The 18335-nt window shown below is 41.7% G+C and overlaps 5 protein-coding genes across 7 annotated transcripts; 2 read left to right on the top strand and 3 right to left on the bottom strand.

Moving 5' to 3' along the window:
* The first annotated feature begins 350 nt into the window (after positions 1-350).
* On the top strand, positions 351-3925 carry grsm (granny smith). Its single transcript, XM_065475936.1, has 9 exons — positions 351-498; positions 1224-1376; positions 1442-1624; positions 1680-1955; positions 2170-2573; positions 2625-2748; positions 2810-2986; positions 3046-3156; positions 3622-3925. Exons 2-9 carry the CDS (start codon positions 1230-1232, stop codon positions 3766-3768), a joined length of 1569 nt encoding a protein of 522 aa, XP_065332008.1. The 5' UTR covers positions 351-498; positions 1224-1229; the 3' UTR covers positions 3769-3925.
* Positions 3926-3946: 21 nt separating this feature from the next.
* LOC135934302 (coactosin-like protein) lies at positions 3947-8889 on the bottom strand. The gene is made up of 5 exons (XM_065475942.1): positions 8743-8889; positions 5072-5154; positions 4795-4912; positions 4613-4735; positions 3947-4146 (listed from the first exon to the last, which is right to left on the bottom strand). Exons 1-5 carry the CDS (start codon positions 8797-8799, stop codon positions 4030-4032), a joined length of 498 nt encoding a protein of 165 aa, XP_065332014.1. The 5' UTR covers positions 8800-8889; the 3' UTR covers positions 3947-4029.
* A 120-nt stretch (positions 8890-9009) lies between these two features.
* On the bottom strand, positions 9010-14838 carry scra (scraps). Of its 2 annotated transcripts, none has more exons than XM_065475931.1 (14): positions 14626-14838; positions 14310-14439; positions 13661-14253; positions 12925-13519; positions 12668-12867; positions 11754-12047; positions 11558-11692; positions 11116-11503; positions 10905-11063; positions 10617-10843; positions 10391-10567; positions 9752-9946; positions 9519-9691; positions 9010-9445 (listed from the first exon to the last, which is right to left on the bottom strand). In XM_065475931.1, the coding sequence occupies exons 1-14, from the start codon at positions 14647-14649 to the stop codon at positions 9319-9321; spliced, it is 3417 nt and encodes a 1138-aa protein (XP_065332003.1). In that variant the 5' UTR covers positions 14650-14838; the 3' UTR covers positions 9010-9318. The 2 variants fall into 2 exon arrangements, with proteins under 2 accessions (XP_065332003.1, XP_065332004.1); XM_065475932.1 differs by having other exon boundaries at positions 12925-13435.
* A 203-nt stretch (positions 14839-15041) lies between these two features.
* On the top strand, positions 15042-17189 carry Zmynd10 (zinc finger MYND-type containing 10). Of its 2 annotated transcripts, none has more exons than XM_065475938.1 (9): positions 15042-15329; positions 15468-15576; positions 15675-15928; positions 15976-16089; positions 16146-16267; positions 16325-16470; positions 16521-16655; positions 16711-16817; positions 16873-17189. In XM_065475938.1, the coding sequence occupies exons 1-9, from the start codon at positions 15253-15255 to the stop codon at positions 17045-17047; spliced, it is 1239 nt and encodes a 412-aa protein (XP_065332010.1). In that variant the 5' UTR covers positions 15042-15252; the 3' UTR covers positions 17048-17189. The 2 variants fall into 2 exon arrangements, with proteins under 2 accessions (XP_065332010.1, XP_065332009.1); XM_065475937.1 differs by having other exon boundaries at positions 16867-17189.
* RpS12 (ribosomal protein S12) lies at positions 17056-18293 on the bottom strand. The gene is made up of 5 exons (XM_065475944.1): positions 18186-18293; positions 18003-18042; positions 17497-17634; positions 17235-17439; positions 17056-17177 (listed from the first exon to the last, which is right to left on the bottom strand). Exons 2-5 carry the CDS (start codon positions 18014-18016, stop codon positions 17121-17123), a joined length of 414 nt encoding a protein of 137 aa, XP_065332016.1. The 5' UTR covers positions 18017-18042; positions 18186-18293; the 3' UTR covers positions 17056-17120.
* Between the last annotated feature and the right edge of the window lie 42 nt (positions 18294-18335).

The raw sequence follows: 18335 nt of genomic DNA, 5'->3' as shown, positions 1-18335 counted from the left end.
TAAGTCAGAATTGGAGATTTTGAGTATTTCTTCACCAGTTCAATTATCAGACCAAAACATATTTGATACACAACTACTGGAATTTGATTAAATCCTCATTTTTACACTACTTTGCTCCGCGGTATTTCAATTAATCGCGGATATGCATACTATTAAAGCTGAAGATGTGACAAAATGTGACACTTTGCAACACAATTTGTTTTTTAAACTAGAGAATTTTTAATATATATATTATGATTCAACCCACGGCAAATTTACAAGATCCACCACCGGCATTATTTTTAAAAGGCATTCAAATATTTTTGTCTTCTTCATGGGAGGTGGGCGGCGGGAGTGGAGAGGAGGGGGGTTGAAAAACAAGAAACAAAACGTCACAGCTGACGATAGCAGACCGTCAGACCGACTGGGACTGGGACAGGCTGAAGAAATCGAGCATTATAATCGTACGCAGCCAGCGTTCTCCAAATTAAAGCTGCCGACTCACTTTAGTGCCGAAAGGTAACGTAGTACAATACATAGTACGCGTAGTACATCGTTAAAAATAACTTTGATTTCACTGCTTTGGAAATAAGGATTAAAACATAATTATGTTGTAGGCATTTTTGTCACACAAATTGGAATAATATATATTCTGATTTTATTATTATGCTTGACAACTTAAAGCCGGCTACCGCCCGGGACAAGAATTGAATATTGAATGCCGAATTGTGTGCCTAAAACAAGCCTTTATTAATAAGCTAAAAATGCTGATGATATGACATAATTATTGTTGTTTTAAGTTTTGAATAATAAATACTTAATATAATTATTCAATTCAATTTATTTATTTATTTTATAGCATGGTCAATACAGAGAACAGGAGTAGGTTACACTTCCGTACAATGAAATCGCCATTATATAGATAGAAACAAAGAAAGATATAACACATAAATTGGGCACAATTATCACAAATAATATAATATTAGCATGTAAAAACTACAAAAATGTGCATAGCAAGATTTTTAATTGCACCGTGCTGTATATTTCTAGTAAATATTATGCTTTGTGCTTTTAACAGATGCTCACTTAAAATCGTGGGGTACAATTCACACGTAGTGACCATTGAGCTTATATATTTAAAGATAAAACGTGATATGGTTTGAAAATTGATAACAGTATGCAACTCTTGAAAGTTCTCTAGTGCGAACTGATCATGAAATTGTGCTAAAAACTGCTGTTCACAGGCAACTATGGCAGCCAAAATCGAATTTCTAAATTCGCTGCCACCAACTGACCCTCAGAAGCACCCAGTTCTGATTGTTGGGCAGACGAAGCATTTGAGTAAACTCACATTCAATGATGTCAGAGCCAAGCTGGAGCCGAGAGTCACCGATCAGGCAAATAACCATCAACTTTGTGCCCAAATTGCAATCTATATAAACGTAAAAACGTGCTCTTGCAGGTGTTCTCCTCTGCTATAGCGAGTTTGCACCCATCACCAACTGACTCTTGTCCACTCTACTTGAACCTGGCCGTTGTGGCTGCTCTGCCTGTCAAGTGCAGCCGCCACAACACGCCTTCGAGGGTGCACGCGCTCACCAAACTGGTCAAAAGCAGCTCCGTCGGGGTGGACGAGACAATCCTGGTTTGTGTTTTCAAGTGTTTCAACTCAAATATAATTAATGCACGTTGAATTTCAGATTGCTTGCGAGAGAAGTGACGTGTACGCATCCGCTTGCGCTGTCGCTCGAGCCTATCCGCTCTACTCGAGGAAAACGTCGAGCAACGCCGGTACCGGAACGCCGCCCACTGTGTCTGTCTACTTCTTGATTGTTTCCGACGACTCTCCCTCGGTTGAGGTGCCCTTGCTGTCCTCGGAGATTGCTTGTCTCCAGAGTGTCTCCTATGGAGTTAGGCTGGCCGCTAAAATTGTGGACATGCCATGCAATGAAATGAATGTCAGCCACTTCCTAAAGGTCACTAACTTATCTGGATATTTGAGCTCTAAATTGCTAGTCTAATCATGGATTACTTTAGAAGGTAAAAGATAGTTATGCTGATTGTCAGCTTTTTTTACCCAACGTGCTGAGAAATCCAAATCCATGTTTAATAAATGACCTTTTTTACATCTCGAAAGGATTCCAATTAGTCGATCATTTACTCAATATTCTCATTTTTTCAATTTCACAGGAAGTGAAAAGCATTGGAGATCAGGTTGGCGCCAAGTTGACAGTCATCCGAGGCGAGGAGCTAAATGAACGTGGATTTGGAGGAATTTACGGCGTTGGCAAAGCAGCTGCTGACCCTCCAGCCTTGGCTGTGCTCAGCCACTGTCCCGAAGGCGCCACTGTGGACGTCGCTTGGGTCGGCAAGGGAATTGTCTACGACACTGGTGGCCTGAGCATCAAGGGAAAGACAGCCATGCCTGGCATGAAGAGAGACTGCGGAGGCGCGGCTGCGGTCCTCGGCGCTTTTTACACTGCCGTGAAACAAGGCTTCAGCCAGAATCTTCACGCTGTCTTCTGCATGGCTGAGAATTCCGTCGGACCTCTCGCCACAAGACCTGATGACATTCATACCCTCTACTCAGGAAGGTCTGTATTATAATACTTTCAACGATAAAATCAAATTAATTTTTCACATAGGACTGTGGAGATCAACAACACAGATGCCGAAGGACGGTTGGTACTGTCTGACGGAGTTTCCTATGCTCAAAAGGATTTGAAAGCGTCCATCATCATCGACATGGCAACCTTGACTGGTGCCCAGGTAAATCGCAGTAAAATTAATACATGGTGCGACAGTATTATTTGAAATCTCAATGCTTCAGGGTATCAGCACTGGCAAGTACCACGGTGCCATTCTCACCAACAGTGAGGATTGGGAACAAATTGGCGTGGAAGCTGGCAAGAATTGCGGAGACCTGCTTTTTCCGATTCCTTTCTGCCCAGAACTGCATTTCAGCGAGTTTGCCTCTGCTGTCGCTGATATGAAGAACTCGGTTGCTGTAAGTTTGTCTGAGAAACGGGTTATGATAAGATTTTTCTTTGATTTTGTGTTGTTTAGGATCGTAACAATGCCCAGGCTTCCTGTGCTGGTCTCTTTGTTGCGTCCAACCTGGGATTCGATTGGAATGGAACTTGGGTGCACATCGACATGGCCTACCCAGTTCACAGCGTAAGTTTCTTTACTCTACGCATAATTAATTAAAGGGGATTGGTACTGCCAATGCATGAGGATTCAGTTGAAGCCAAATTCAACTAAAGTTTTGAGAAAAGTGGCTGAAAAATGGTGAGGACTGTCTCCTTACTTGAAACCTAATTATATTTCACAACAAAGAGTTTCCCTAAACACGCTGTTGGACAGATCTCGACGAGAGGAATCGAAATCTGCCAAGAAATGTGGTCAACTGCTGGAAATTGTGGAGAAAATTTGTATAGCAGGGTTATTTGATTATTGCGAAAATTGAAGAAAAAGTTATTTATCAATCCACTTTAAAGCCCAAAGTAAACCAGTGAGTTTAAGGAATATTACAGATCTTAATCCCAATCAATCAGCTACTGTAGAATGTTTGCCATATTATCAAAAACATTATTTATCTCTTAATTCATTATTTTGATTGCTCCAATGGCGTGTTAATAGGGTGAGCGAGCTACAGGCTACGGCGTGGCTCTTCTGACCGCTATGTGTGGTCACTTTTCCACGGATGCAACCCTTCTTGCGCTCAGCCCAAACAACACAAGCAGCGAGGACGAAGCCAAAGCTCGCAAGAAGCAGCGCCGCAACTAAAGGTTTTTATTCCAGGCTCGAATAGGATTTCGTAAATAAAATAACACTGAAAGAAACAGTCATTTTTTGTGCTCGAAATGCTTTCTGCCAGTATTTTATAAATTTTATTTTGGACATTTTTAAAATAAATTATAAAATTTTGGTTCTTAAACCTCAAGTTAAGTTTTTTCTCCGACCATTGCACACAGATAAATACTTTTTAATTGACTCCCGTATAAAATACAGTGTTAGTATACTTTTAATATAAACATTTCAACTTGGTTAGAGATCTCGCACTCCTGTTCCGTAGTTGGCACCTCCAGCTTTGATCAGCTGTTCCATAAAGAAGTCAATCTCAAATTCGGCAGAGCTCTCCAGTTGCAGCTCGACAGCAAAATTCTGCAACATAGGAAATTATAAAATTATTGTGTTGTTAAAATTAGAGGTCTCAGCCCTGGCGGAACCGGCTTACAATAAGCCGAAAATTTGCCTTGCGGTGGCTGGCGCGGCTGAAAATATTTTAAACGTCCAGATTGATAGTGCTTAACCGGAAAAAATTTTCATCTGCACTTTTTAATTTTTGACCTTTTCTCACTGGCGGCCGGCGGCTTCCTACGTGACCCAAAATAAAATTCAACTGCCCATCTCATTTCTAGCTTGTCAAAACGGAATAAATTTTTGTGAATTTTTTATCTTTAAGAGCTAAAAAGTTTGAAAATAACCTTTTTATGAGCTAATAATTTGTAGCTTCGGAAGAGTTCACTTCTCTTCTCACGCAAGGGAGAACAAAAGACAAACAAATTTATCAGCACCGCAGACTCGAGTTGGTTTTGTTGATATTTGGCTACACGGGTGTTTAACTCACCGCAAGAATTTCCTTCATTTTTGCCTTATCGGTGCTCATTTTCGCTCTCTTCATCACTCCAACGGCGGGGCCGATCCAAGTGATGAAAAGGAACTTCTTTCTTTTGCTCATCTCGTCTCCCATCTGCGATCGTCCGTTGATTAGTTCTATATTTAATTGCCTGCTAAGCATTTTTTGCGAACCTGCAGCCTGAGATAAGCGAAGGCCCGTTCATCGTCTGTGAACTGGGCGCGGAAATCGTCGAAGCCTTCGCCTTTCACGGTGCACTTGATGCTACTGCCTTCGAATTTGAACACGGCCCTGCAAAGCAAACGCGTTTATCACGAGACAGATACAATCAGAAGAAAAGAGGCTGCGTGCAGTGTTTTCAGTTGGCTTGTCGGTGCGTGTAAACCGCTGCTGCGCGCCTTCCGAATTTGCTGCGCCGCTTTTGCTCGGGACAAACGCGAATTCACTCACCAGTCGGTCGGCGTCGAGTCGGATCTCACGTCTTCGTAGGCCTCTTTGATTTCGCTCCTATTGATGTGAGTCGCCATGGACACCTGCAATTTCAACGGGAAAATCAACTCAAATGAAACGATTTTCCCTGTTCGAGTGCAGCCGCGACTCTTTCTAATCGCGCGCGGAAGTTGATATTTCTATCTCATTTCCTTGCTTTTCACAGAGACGAATCAATAATATTTTATTTATTATTTGCTCAACATTGCTGCAAATCGGCGATCGGCGGGCCGCCAGCCGTGAAAACTTGCGGTTCTCGAATTGAAATACTCAAATAAAAAAGCGCAGCATCTGCTTCAATTAATTTCAACTCGTTGCCGCGCAGCCATTAGTGCGTATCTCGAAGGAGCGATGTGTGTCTGCTTCTTGTATGCAGTGTGTAGCATAACGTTTTACGTCATTGGCAAACTAAAAAATTCTCAACGCGGCTCTGCATCTGCACCGCTGTGACAATTACAGTAAAGCTTTATAGGAAATTTGTGAAATGCTGAAAACTCTTTTTAACTTAACTTGTAATTTTATCCAGAAAATTTGGAAAAAACAAAGAATTTCTAACGCAAGAAATGCAAGATATGAATATTTCCATTTGTTTTTTGTGAAAATCTAAAATTTGCGGTCAAAAAATCGTCAAAATTTCCTTAACTGTGCAGTTTTTTTAAATTGTTATTTTCTGCCTCAATAATTTCTCCCAAAAATTCTCTGACAATTTGTCAAGTCTACGTCATGAGTAAAAAATTAGAAAAATTGAAAACTAAAATCGTGCCAACAATGGTCGCAAAAAACTAGTAAAAAGCTTTTTTATGCAACTCTGGCTCCAAAGCTTGCAGTTTCTGTACTTTTTTTTTGTAAAATCTCGATTTATTTCACGAATAAGGGTATTTTTCCCACATATTAATATTAACACCGTTGGATAGATCGTAACGAGAGAAACAAAATCTAGGGAAAAATAATTTAAAGAGACAAACTGTTGCTAAATTTATCAAACAACTCGATGAACTCGTTGCTATAGTCAACAATGAAAAAAGTTCTTAACTGTTTATCGGGGAATAGCTAAATAATTGCAGACAAATTGCGGGCAATCAAAGGATTGAGGATGCATCGGGTAGCGGCAACTGTACATTTTCACACAAACACGCGCGCTCGCGCGCGTGCAGCTCATTCACACGCCTGCTTTATCTATTAATCTTGTCGGATAGCCCCAGTTGGTTTTGCTCTAGCTACTCTCTCGAGAGGTTGCAGAATTAGTTTTAACTGACCACATTTTGACCCCCATCATGAAATGCTCCAATTAATTAAAGAACTGTTATTAATTGGCAATTCCAATCAACAAGCTTTAATTAATTAATTAATTGTAATTGTTGTCACTTGACACGAAAACATGGGTTATTGGGGTTTTAGAAAATTCGCTCTCCTTTTGTGAAGAGAGCGAGAAATGGCCAGAGGAGAGGAGAATCACGCCTGATAAAACTGAGTGATTGTCTTCTCGTCGCGCGTTGTGTTGACGAAGAAGCGCCTGCGAGGAGTGCAATGCTGCCGAGCGTAATAAATACCAGAGGCGTCCGATACTGAGAAATTGAAAATGCACAGTAACGGTTCGCATTACAAAAGATCAAAAGGAAAGCAAAGAACCTGTTTGTGAGTGAGCGGCTATCGAGGCTCCCAATTGCATGCGAGCATCAATAAGACAAAAAGCGGTAAAACAATAAAATCATCGCAGAGCCCTCGGTTTCGTACTCTGATTAATCAGCTGGCATTCGTTTTATCGGACAGATACATGTTATTTTCTCACTCCGGAAACAAATTCCACCAGGTATCCAGGGGGAATTAAATAGCAATCATCGTGGCATTGCGTAAGAGGCGCGCGATTCACAGTGGAAACAAAGGCAGGAAGTCGTTTTTAAGAGGAAAACGAAGCTAATGTTTGAGAAAATCAGATGCGATTTGCAAAGGCAACACCGCTCGCTTTCTTGCTCGCTCCTTTGATTGGCCTGCGAGTGCTGGAAAAAGGTGCCCGTGGAAAAATGGCACACCATATGGTTTTAATTGAGCCAGACGCTACATATATACAAATTATTCACTCGCGCCCTTCGGACAATCTCTCTTATTATTATTTGTCGAAATTCACTTGCACGTGTGACAGCAGGCGCCGAATAATAGCCGAGAATAACTCTTGGGCGTCTGGAAAGGAAGTTTCTGCAGCTGGATTTTGTACACACTTGGCTGCAGAATTGTTAATAAAAAGCGTGCATACGCGCCGCTTTCGGCGCTGATATCATTTTATCGCGCGAGAGCGACCAGTGCGTAACCCGAATTTCCTGTGCACTCACTCTGACCCATTGCGAAACACGCACGTCTTCAGTTCTAATTCATATAAAAGTAAGAAAAAAGTTATTGGCCTTGCGCGTTACGGTGACGCGAGAGAAAAATGTGCTGAATGCGATTGAGGCCACATGCGCTCCAGACAGAGAGAGATATTCCCTCTCACACCTACAGCCTTTGCTCCGTGCCTTATTCTCCGCGCTCTGTATGTATTTATTTTAGCGTGTGTGTGTGTGTAGCATTATTTTATGTTGCCTTTTACAAGGCCTTTGCTGACTCATTTACGGCGTCTGATCGCTTTATAATGGAAAACGCCTTACGACATTAGAACGAGACAATATGAAATTTCGCGACTTAATTTTTATTGCTTCTATTGTCACGAATTTCAATTATTAATTTTAATATTTGACAAATTTGAAAAAAATATAGCACAGGTTATTTGCTTTACGGTGTAACTGTAAAAACAATTTTATACCACACCAGACAGAAATAATGCGGGCTGTCTGAATTTATAGTGCTTTCGGTTGATAAAATGTCAGCATGAAATTTTATTCAAGGGGAATACAGCTATTTATTCGAAAAATCTGGTGTTGTTCGCTAAAAATCGCTAGGGTATGATTGAAGATTAAAATTAACTTGTTATTTAAGGCTTAGTTTTAAGAAATTTCAACCTGCCAAAATCGAATTTCAAAAAAACTTTGGCTATCTGATAAACGATTTTTATACTTTTGCAAAAGTTTTCCTAAAATTTATGACAGAAATGTGTTCTGGGAAAATCAAATGAACTAAAGTAACGGATTTTGGTGGTTTTAATAATTATTTCTAATTTAGTTGTCATAAAATCAGGCTCTATTTTGGCCATTTAATTTTTTTTGCATCCTGATAGGTTTGAATCAACGATTTAGACGGCTTTACCCAGAAACTGGGCAGAGGAAAATAGTTTTTCAACATAAAATTTCAAATTAAATCAGATTCCCAAACTTGCAGAGATTTTTATTCAGATGAATTATAAAAAAAATCTGAAAATTTGTGTCAATGTTGATACAAGTTTCCAAGATTTATTTTTCACTGCAGCCGTAGAAAGTTTTCCTTTGGCACATTTTAATCATCTCATGTATATTGGCAATAAGAAAAAAAATCATTTTTCGGATTAATATAGGTATGGATTTTGATTTAAAAATGAAATTGACTTAGGGATAGCAAAGATTTTTAGAATTATGCTGAGATAAAACGCCGCTAGTACATATGTCATCGAACACTTTCCACGCCTGTAGAAATTAATGCTGAACGAATAAAATAAATGAAGAGCTTGCCTTTTTGGGTCCATCTTCGTTGATGTACTCGTCGGTCATCGTAACTTTGCCAGACATTGCAGAGACACCAGGTTAAACACCTTGTAGGAAGCGCTCGCGCAGACTGGCTCACTTATTCTGGCTCGCGCTGGAGGATGAGTGCGCCACGCACAAAAAGCCCTCTAGCACGAGCAGGCAGAACCCATGACACACACACACACACATACCCAGCTAGTGATCCAGTTACTCTCTGAACCTTAAGGCCCACATAAGTGCATTAAAACTCTCTTTTAATCGTTTTGCGTTAGTATATAAGCCAATCTTTATTTCGCATAAGGTACAAATATTGTGCGGTGTATTAGATAAAACGATTTCCCTTCCCTTTGTATAAATGATAATCAATCACAAGACTAACTCTGTCCACTTTATTCAAAGTACGCGAGTGTCCTGAATTTCAAAATTGGTCTTCAAGTACAAAACGTATTGTATCAGTGACCACTTTCCACGGAGTAATTAGATATGATTAAAACTAGGCTAATGAAAAGTGACAGATCAATAAGAAGGGAAAGCAATTATACAGGCTTTCGAGCATCTAAATTACACGGCGGTTCCCTTGCCGGCGGTCTTGTGGCAGGATTTCCAAGCTCGCATCGAGGTGATGGCGTGGTTCAGCTCCTTGCACCACTGTATGCGCTCCTCCTTTGAGTCAGTTGATATCAAATGCCTGTTGACAAACAAACAAACAAATCGGCGCATCATTAGTTTAATCAATCGCTCGAGAGACGGGATCAAAGTACCTGATGGTAGTCATTTGTCTTCCTGGAATCATCACAAGAGACTCTTTGTCGTCTGGAAGGACGGCTCTTTGGGTTTCGATCAAGAAGGTATTGAGGCGAGCACAAATTTCTCTGGAGACTGCAGTAATTTGCTTGGACGTGCACTCGTTCAGATCGATCCATCCGATTGGCTCCTGTGGAGTGTTAAAAATAGCGTGAGTTACGTCACTAATTATATAGGGGGTAAAATATACCCTTTTCTTCTCGTCATCTGGGTACTTCCAGTAAGCCAAACGAGCGCCGTCCAGAACGCACCAGCGGCGGTGCCAGGCTCCGAATCCGCTGATGTCGTCAAACATGGTCAGAAAGCCTCTCATTTCAGTGTCCAGCAGCAGTTCGCTGGACATGGAAATGCTGATGTGACCCTCAAGAGGACTATTGTATGGCACCTGGTAACAATAAATTCCAGTTTTGTAACAATGCCACACAGGGTTGCAAAAGACAAGCATTTAAAAAATTAAGTGCAGTGGTAAAAAAGCCTTTTTTTTAATTTTTCCAGTTTCTTGTAGGCAATGTTTTGCGCCTGTTTTCAATAAATTTTTAATTTATGCGGCTCATGACCTTGAACAGAAAATTTTTTATTTTGTTTAAAAGACTAATAACGATAGTACACAATTGTGTTGAATTTTAAGAGATAATATCAAACATTTAAAATTATAAATTCAACATAAAAAAATAAAACTGACAGTTTTTGTGTAGTTAATAACCTATTTTAGCCTTAAATTCCAACTAATTTTATAAAATCCAGTTTATGCTGGCAAAAATTGAGTGGTTTTAACCACCCTGCCGAAATAATAATTTTTAAATTTTAAATCCAAAACCCAAATCTCAACCTTATTTAGAGTGAACTGGGAGCGGCTCAGTTCTCGCAGGGAGAAGACCGTGAAGCCGGCAAGGCTGAAAGACGGAGAGCGAACAGCAGTCGGGCCAGCTGGGCTCTGGATCACTGGCATCACAAGCAAATTGTCGTTCTTGTGCTTCTTGGGGGTGAGCCGCAGTTTTGTGTTCTCCTGAGCAACAAAATTTGAGTAAATTTCAATCTAAAACAATTAAGTTTACCTTCTTGATGTGGTATTTGTCCTCGTGGCTTATGGTTTCCCTGCGAGCTTGAAGTGTGTAGACCTCCAAGGTCACAGCAAAGTTACTCTTCAGGTTTTCCAGAGTCAAAGTGCCTGGGAACTTGACAAACTCCTGCTTTGGAGGCACTGACGATGTCGGAAGCATCGGTGAAGCCAGCACTTGATCTTGGCTCTTCACCAAGCACACAATATAATGCTCCAAGTTTTCTGTTCAAACGATTCAAGCATTTCAATTAAAGCCACGTTGCGTTGACTGTGTTAAGTTTACCTTCTCGGCGCATTCGCTGCAGGAATTCTCTTTTCAAAGGCAGGCACAGGCTGGAAATGGTCAGTGATCCTGTTTCAGAGTGAATGTCAAATTCGCTTTCCTGAGGCCCCTCCACCTTCAGCCGCTGGATTTCATTCAGCAGAGCTTGACGCTTGTGAGCTGTAAAAGGTTAATCATGATAAGAGAAACATATTCGGCGGAAACTACTTACTGGCTAAAAGCAAAAGTCTCTCAGCCTCAACTTGTTCGGAAGAGTTTGAAAACTCCACCGTGGATCGGCACAAATTAAGCGCTTGGCTGGCTTGGGAAATGACCGTCTGCTGCTTGCTGACGCTCTCCTCCAAGGTCCTGATCTTCCTGCGAATCAGCACGGCCTCCTTTTCTGGATCGTCCTCCTCCTCCTCGAAAGACTCCTCAGTCTGATGGTACACTTGGTGCACGGGTGTGGACATCTTGGCTCCCTGCGACTGCTGCTTCCTGTAGAAGCTGACCGTGTGGAGCAGAGGCTTGACATCGCCCTCTCCCAACAGCACCGAGGGAATTGGCGTGTCTGGGGCAGAGGGCATGTATTTGGCAGCTGGCGTCCTGAAGATGGCCTCCTGCGCAACATAGCGTTTAGAATTCAAGCTCTTATTCTTTTCATGAAAGTTTACATCTCTGTCCCGGCTCTTCTTTGGAGGGGTAGGCCCCACAGAAGCTATTTCAGACACATTTCCCAATGCTTCATCAAGGAAGTCATCCATGTCCTCGAGAACAGCACACTCACTCTCCGTCATCTCAGATGCAGCCTTTGTAAATAATACCAGAGTTCAAATTAAGTGTGAAATACATTACATTTTAGTAGTTTACCCTTTTGGCAGAGCTCCTCTCATTCAAGCCGGCCGCTTTTAGGATCTCGTCCCCGAAACTATTATTTGCATCTTCTACTTCTCCGCTGTGGTCTGTGGTTCCACTGGTGTCGGCATCCATTTCGCTTTCAGTCGCGTCTATGTCTGAAAGGCTCGGGTATATGTGGCCAGCCTTGGGAGGGGAAACTTTGATCTTTTTCACTTCCTCCAGGACAGGGTACTGCTTCTTAGGCGATTCCGCTCTCGTGGAATGGCTTGCTTGCGCCTGCATTGGCATCGGCGGGGCAGAGGGCACCTGCAACACAATTGTTTATAAATAATTTGGTGTATATTTTAATGCATAATGTCCAAGATAGGTACCCTACATGACCGAAAACGTCATTGAGAACACCCTAACTTTCCAACATTTGCGGGGTTTTCAGGCACTTGAATTTCGAGTTTTGGAATTTTTTAGTTTAATTAGTTTAGATTTGTTATATCAGTCATACATGGCAAAATGTTAGACACCGTTGAACTAGTCTCGTCAGGTGGAATAACTGACCAGTCGACTTCAAAGTGGTAGGTCAAAATCTACAAAATTGATTTTTTAAAATAAAACTTGAATACTATAACAAATGTATTACAAATTTTAAGTTTTGAAAAACCCTCTTGTAGAGCGCAAAAAATTATATTTGGTAATGGTAACTCAAATCTGCCTTCATTAAAAAAATAATTGCTGCTTTTTTCAGTTATTCCAAAAACGTTTTCAAGTCCAAATTTCAGTTCCTAGTGGTTGGAGTTTCAAAAACTGCACACCACTTGCCCTAGATATCCAAGGCATTCTAAAGGTGCCAACCCTTTAACCCACTTTAAGCACCCTAAAATCGTATTTTTTTTAGTGTAGAATTTGACAGAATATTTATTACAAATTTTTACCTTTGCAACTTCCTTTGCTTTTGGTTTTGGTGGCTCCACTTCTTCCCTGGCAGAAAGCTGCTTCTGCTTGTCGTAGCGGCTGCGGAGCATTTCCAGTTCTTTCTGGCGCTCGGATTGGGATGAAACGACAACCTCACTGGGCTTGGCTATTTGGTTGAGGCTCTTCTCAAACATGGCCTTGTGCGCCTGCACCAAATTATCTGCAAAGAGTACATGGAATAAAATACTGCGTTATCAAACCTCAATAATTTTTTTACCTTTGTTGGAGTCAGCTGGCTTCTTTTCAGCTACCGGTCGGAGTCCAACCTGGACTGCGGGCTTCTGCTCAGTTTTGGTAGCAGGAATGAATTTGGCCGGCAGAGGAGTGGCAAAAGCAACCTTCGGCAAGAGAGGCGCGCTCGTTTTGTTCTTCTCGAACAGAGCCATTCTCTGCGAGAGGGACAGCTCTGCAGGATCCTTGGTAGGACTGGCAGGCGCAGCCACCGAAGCTGACTCGAACATCGCGGCCTTTTGCAACACGGAGCCAGGGGACATGTTCCTAGCGCGGCTAACTGGTGAGCCAGCCCTGACGGGAGACATGGCACGTACAGGAGAGGCTGCTCTGGCAGGTGACATTGCCCTGACCGGAGAGGCTGCGCGAACAGGGCTTGCAACACCCATTCTCGGTTTCAAGGGGCTTCCAGCTCTGTAAATCCAGCCTGGCGAGCCAACTGAGCCTGTGTTTGGCGTCGCGGCCTCAGAGGTGAATGACTCATCGTCCTCAGCTTCCTGTGGGACATTAGAGGAGTCACCCTTGTGATAGTTGTAAATAAGACACGACTTTGACTCGGTTGGCACAAAACCCTGGGCTTCCTGAAATGATGATCAATCTGTTATCAAGATTTAATGATGGACCAATCACCAAACGAAGCCCAAGGGTTAAAAGTGCATTTTGAAAAGGGTGCATTAGCCAACACCAACGTAAAAAGCTAAGTTGAGTCACAACCGACTTACCAGTGTTGCTATAACAGATTTGTCCAAGACAACGTTCTTCGTAGGGCTTCTGACTCCAATCTGAGGACCTTTTGGGGTTGCAAGAGGCGAGGCGGGTCTCACTGGAGATGAAGGGGCCGCGTAGCGAACAGGCGATGCAGCCCTCACCGGCGAGCTGTGAACAGTGCGGACGGGCGACGCAGCACGGACAGGCGAGCTGAAAAGAGCTCTTTGCGGGGAACCCATTTGCTTGCGGCCAGGGGAAGCTGCCCTCCCAATGCACACCGGGGACAGAGGGGTCTCAGCCCTGGGAACCATCGGAGTTGGTGGCAGCTTCGAGTAGTCATCCTCCCAATCCTTGAAGTTCTGCGCCAAAGCGTCCAACCGAGCTTTGCGAGCCGCAGGCTTGGCCTTAGGCTGCGACTCAGAGACTGGGAAGCGAGAAAGTGTCTCTGTCCGAGGGTGGACGGGAGACGAAAAGTTGGTGTCCAGGTTTTCAGACTCGTACAGCCTTCCAAGGCGGCTGAGATTATCTCGTAAGCCAGAGTCGGGTGCATGGGGGCGGCTTTCCAACGATTTGCCACCCTCTACATGCTTTTTCTCCGTGTTCTCAGCTGCAGTCACGAAAAAATAAGATTTTGCCTTGCAAAGCACTGATATGTACACATACTTTTGGAGGACGAGCACGAAGCTACAGGGATGTTTTCAACAAGTGGAGCACGGAAGCGTCTGTTTTCTCCAACGGATGCCAAAGCAGTGTCAATTTTCTCTCTGCGGCTCTTTGCACGTTCCAACATGCGCTGTAATGTAATAATTAAATATTATTATTATAAAATTAAATTGAAAAAACAAACGCAGAAATTGATTTCCATAATTTACACATTTCTAACATAAAATAATCGCTCTGTATGCAATTTGGGCAAGATATTATGCACAAATGTACATAAACTCACGATGAATAGAAAATTTAATAAAAACATTCTCACCTGCGCAAAATCGTCCAAATCCATGGTGCTAAAGAGGGAAATATTTCCTTACAGCTGAATGAATTACGTCGAACTATTGATGATTCTGCAAACTATGGGATGAAATAGAAACTCTTCATTCACCGCATCAAATATTTCCACAGTAATGACTCGAAACACCCGACTTTAGTCATTCGACTCTGTGCCTGTGGGTTTGTGCTTGTGGATGACTGTTAACGTAAACTTAACCGTTTTCGCGGCCAACGATTCACGATTCAATCCTAGCAAGTTTTTAAAATTTCCCCCACTTCTTCCATATGTTGCTCAGAGCTGCGAAGACCAATCGCAACACAGTATTCGCATCTGTTTGAGTTGCGTTGTCTATTTTTTCTAATATTAGAAGCGAATTTCTACAAATTGAGAAATAAATATCCACACTTTTATTTAAAAATTCCTTTTTGCTGAAAATTATTTATTGTAAGAGCCTTGCTATGATTTTGTCTAAATTGCCAATCCCCACTCCCCTCCACTACCGAATTTCGTTGCCATGGCGCCAAAGGATGATTTAATTTGTTAGGCTCGTGAGATTTTTTATTCAAATCACGTCTTGAAAGACAGCTTCGGAATAATTATTTACATATTTCAAGAATGGACGAAGGACTTGGACCAGGGGAATTGGTGTCTGAACTATACTGTCATCGCATAAAAGACATTGCCACAAAAGAGTAATTTTTTTAATTTTACATTTTTATTTAATTTTAAATGCACCGTTAATGACGGAATTCGCAGTTTGACTTATTAGCGATTTTCATAAACTTATTAAAATATTTTCATGTCAATTGCTTACATTAATATATTGTTAGATGGTGGTCTCTCATGAACAAGCAAAGCAAACTATGTCAGTTAGCTGTTATGGATATGAAGACTTCAGAAGAGAAGGTAGTTGAAGCGTTCAAAAACTACCCAGAAAAGGTAAAAGCTCAATTATATTACCAACCAAAAATTCAATAACCAAGTTAATTGTTTTTCTTTTTTATTCACGAATTTTATTTTGTATTCTGTTCCCTCAGGTCATTACATTGGTCAATGAAGTTCTTTGTTTGTCGCTATGGAGGAAAGAAGTTTTACCTGCTCTGATCACTGACCCTTGCGATAAAATGAGCTCCAGATTTCCTCTGATCTACATCATTATGTACCACGAGTCATCCATGGTTGCTTTGCTGGAGATAATTATGTTCCATTCTGAAATTTGCATTGCTCTGGGAGACGCGGCAGTTGATCTTGTAGATTACTGTGCGGCACAGATTACCAGGCTTATTTCTAGGTATGTAAATAAGTACCTTAAATTGCATTAAATAATCGTACATATAGGCCCCAGAATGATGAATCGAAGCACGAAATCTTGCTTCAAAAGGAAGAAATTGAATTTGGCATTGGCATGCGATGCATCACTATAATTCTCTATCTAGCAGAGAACATCAACAGGTATGGCAGAAGCCCTGGATTACGTTTCAAATTTTTTCTAATAAATTTATTTACAGCTTGAGTCTCTCATTAACAACTAGAATGTTTTCAACCCATGACGTCCCACTCCTTCTCTGCAGCCTAATTGACGAACAGCCTTGGATCAGAGAAAAGAACGGGGAAAAATTGCAATTCATTGGTAGTGAAATTAACCACCTTGTTAGGAGACAATTAATAGGAATTAAAAATCATACAGATGGTTCGTGGCACAGGAAGTGCAATGGCAGTTTGGCTGGCAGGCATGAGGCAAATGCATGGCTTGCAGTTCACCAACTTTTACTCCACCCAGAGCTTGGAAAGTTTTATGGCGTGACTGAATACGCAAAAGGAAAATTTATGAGGGTAATTTTAATATGATAAGCCATTAATTTGAAGACTCAACTATTTAACAGATGGAGGTCAAGATTGACGATTACTTGGTAAGCCAAATGCCACCACTACGAGAGCTGAAACAAGGCTTGCTTTACTTGTCAAACTTCCAATTACCAGAGCAAAAGCCGCCTGTGATGTTGGAACTCCTACCAGAGGTATTAATGATTATTGCACTTAACGAGGCATTTCAGTTAAATATTTCCTTACAAGATGACCAATGCACTTCTAAGTGAGGGAATGAAAGGTTGGTCGACCATTAGCAAGATTCATAAGAAGAGTATTTTGGAGCATTCGGACATGGCGACAATTGCTGATAGGTAAAGCTGATCCTGTAAGTCAGGATTCCAATCATTCACTTAATTTGAGTTTCAGTCTGCCATTTCAAGAGGCCCCAAGGAATCTATGCACGCACTGCACTCAGCCCGCAAAGAGCAGGTGCTCAAAATGCAAGAAGGCTTGGTACTGTAGCCGAAACTGCCAACTTCAACACTTTCCCTACCACAAAATTGAGTGCGAGCCTGTTGGGAGTGTCGGAGCTGAGAAGTAAAATTGCAGTTGTTGAAGTTTTATAAAAACGACTTCTTTAACTCGTCTTTAATGGAAATGCAGTCACGATACATTCACTGCTTCAAGTACTCCTTGACGTAGTCGCACTCTGGAGTCTCCTCACCCCAATCCTGTCAATAAATTATCATTAAGATCAATTAGGACTGTCAATAAAAGCAGACGCTTACCCTGACAACTACGCAAGAGCACCCGACAACCTTGCGAGCCTTTCCAGTGCTGTCGATCTTGCAAAGTCCGGCCCACTCGCCAAGCTTTTTGTTGTCGTCCACCTTGATGAGGGGGATCTGGTGCTCGTTGCACAAGCCCTGAACCAATTTCTTGTACATGGGCTCGTCGCAGTTTTCGGCAAGCACGCAGAGAAGAGCCTGGCGCCTATTCAAGAAAATTTAATTTCATAAGAGCCATCGTTTGAATTTAAAAGATTATTACTTGTCCAAAGCCTTGGCAGACTCGTGGATGCCCCTGGATAATCCATCGTGGATCAAAGCGGTCATCAGGACCTTCTGGACAGCCTTGTTGATGTCCATGGGGGCTCCAGCCGAGCCGGTACCTCCCTCAACCATATCACTACAGGAAAAAATTATTTTAAAACCAACGAATTTAACTCATCAATGGAAAAATTAGGTGCAGGTATTGAAAATGTCCGAAAATTAGAAGTTATCGTCGATATTGAATATTATATAAAACTATTCTTTAGCATTAATTTCAAGTATATTGAACGGTCGGCGTATGAAAGCCGGTCCGCCACATGGACGGCCCATGTGGCTGCGATAAATTAGTGAAGCGAACACTGAACCGTTCCAGCATTTTATTACAATGTGCACCTCTCCAAGGCCAAAACATCAATAAAATCCAGTAGCTATGATTCAAGTGAAGCCCGGTTTTAAACTTAATTTATGACGAATGGATGTTAAAAATCGAATGTGTGTACTCACGCAACTTCAGCCATTGTTGTGAAGCTCTCTTTTCCTCAAGCTGAAATGAAAATTTGTTTAATTTACAGAGCTACGAATCGATCGAGTATCAGGGAACACATAAACACACTAAGAAAGACACATTAAGGTTGATTAAAGGAGGATGATTAAAGATTTTGTTCTGCCTAGGCAAAAAAGACATACCTTCGCTAAGCGCGCAAGGATCGTGAGTAAACGAAGCAACGCTAGGAAAGTACAGAGACGAGAGGAGATGCAGGTTTACCAATTTAAAGTGAAAACGATGGCGAACAGCAATCATGTATTTTTGCAATGCGTGAATACATATATAAAAAA

Source organism: Cloeon dipterum, chromosome 1 (assembly GCF_949628265.1).
Source record: "Cloeon dipterum chromosome 1, ieCloDipt1.1, whole genome shotgun sequence".
Taxonomy (NCBI): Eukaryota; Metazoa; Arthropoda; class Insecta; order Ephemeroptera; family Baetidae; genus Cloeon; species Cloeon dipterum.
Note: the sequence above shows the minus strand (reverse complement) of the source record. Positions and strands in the feature narration are given on the sequence as shown.

Excerpts from the sequence above, each read along its gene's own strand:
- Zmynd10 (XM_065475937.1), top strand. The coding sequence starts at position 15,253 with ATGGACGAAGGACTTGGACCAGGGGAATTGGTGTCTGAACTATACTGT. Across the intron at positions 15,330-15,467 it reads AAAGACATTGCCACAAAAGA|ATGGTGGTCTCTCATGAACA; the intron begins GTAATTTTTTTA and ends ATATATTGTTAG. Across the intron at positions 16,818-16,866 it reads ATGGCGACAATTGCTGATAG|TTTCAGTCTGCCATTTCAAG; the intron begins GTAAAGCTGATC and ends ACTTAATTTGAG.
- RpS12 (XM_065475944.1), bottom strand. Across the intron at positions 17,440-17,496 it reads TCTGCCAAGGCTTTGGACAA|GCGCCAGGCTCTTCTCTGCG; the intron begins GTAATAATCTTT and ends TTTCTTGAATAG. Across the intron at positions 17,178-17,234 it reads GCTCTTGCGTAGTTGTCAGG|GATTGGGGTGAGGAGACTCC; the intron begins GTAAGCGTCTGC and ends ATTTATTGACAG.
- scra (XM_065475931.1), bottom strand. The coding sequence starts at position 14,649 with ATGGATTTGGACGATTTTGCGCAG. Across the intron at positions 12,048-12,667 it reads AAGCAAAGGAAGTTGCAAAG|GTGCCCTCTGCCCCGCCGAT; the intron begins GTAAAAATTTGT and ends ATTGTGTTGCAG. Across the intron at positions 10,568-10,616 it reads ACAAATACCACATCAAGAAG|GAGAACACAAAACTGCGGCT; the intron begins GTAAACTTAATT and ends TTTGTTGCTCAG.
- LOC135934302 (XM_065475942.1), bottom strand. The coding sequence starts at position 8,799 with ATGTCTGGCAAAGTTACGATGACCGACGAGTACATCAACGAAGATGGA. Across the intron at positions 4,913-5,071 it reads GACTCGACGCCGACCGACTG|GGCCGTGTTCAAATTCGAAG; the intron begins GTGAGTGAATTC and ends TTTGCTTTGCAG. Across the intron at positions 4,736-4,794 it reads TCGCTTATCTCAGGCTGCAG|ATGGGAGACGAGATGAGCAA; the intron begins GTTCGCAAAAAA and ends GGACGATCGCAG.
- grsm (XM_065475936.1), top strand. The coding sequence starts at position 1,230 with ATGGCAGCCAAAATCGAATTTCTAAATTCGCTGCCACCAACTGACCCT. Across the intron at positions 1,377-1,441 it reads AGCCGAGAGTCACCGATCAG|GTGTTCTCCTCTGCTATAGC; the intron begins GCAAATAACCAT and ends GTGCTCTTGCAG. Across the intron at positions 2,749-2,809 it reads CAACCTTGACTGGTGCCCAG|GGTATCAGCACTGGCAAGTA; the intron begins GTAAATCGCAGT and ends TCAATGCTTCAG.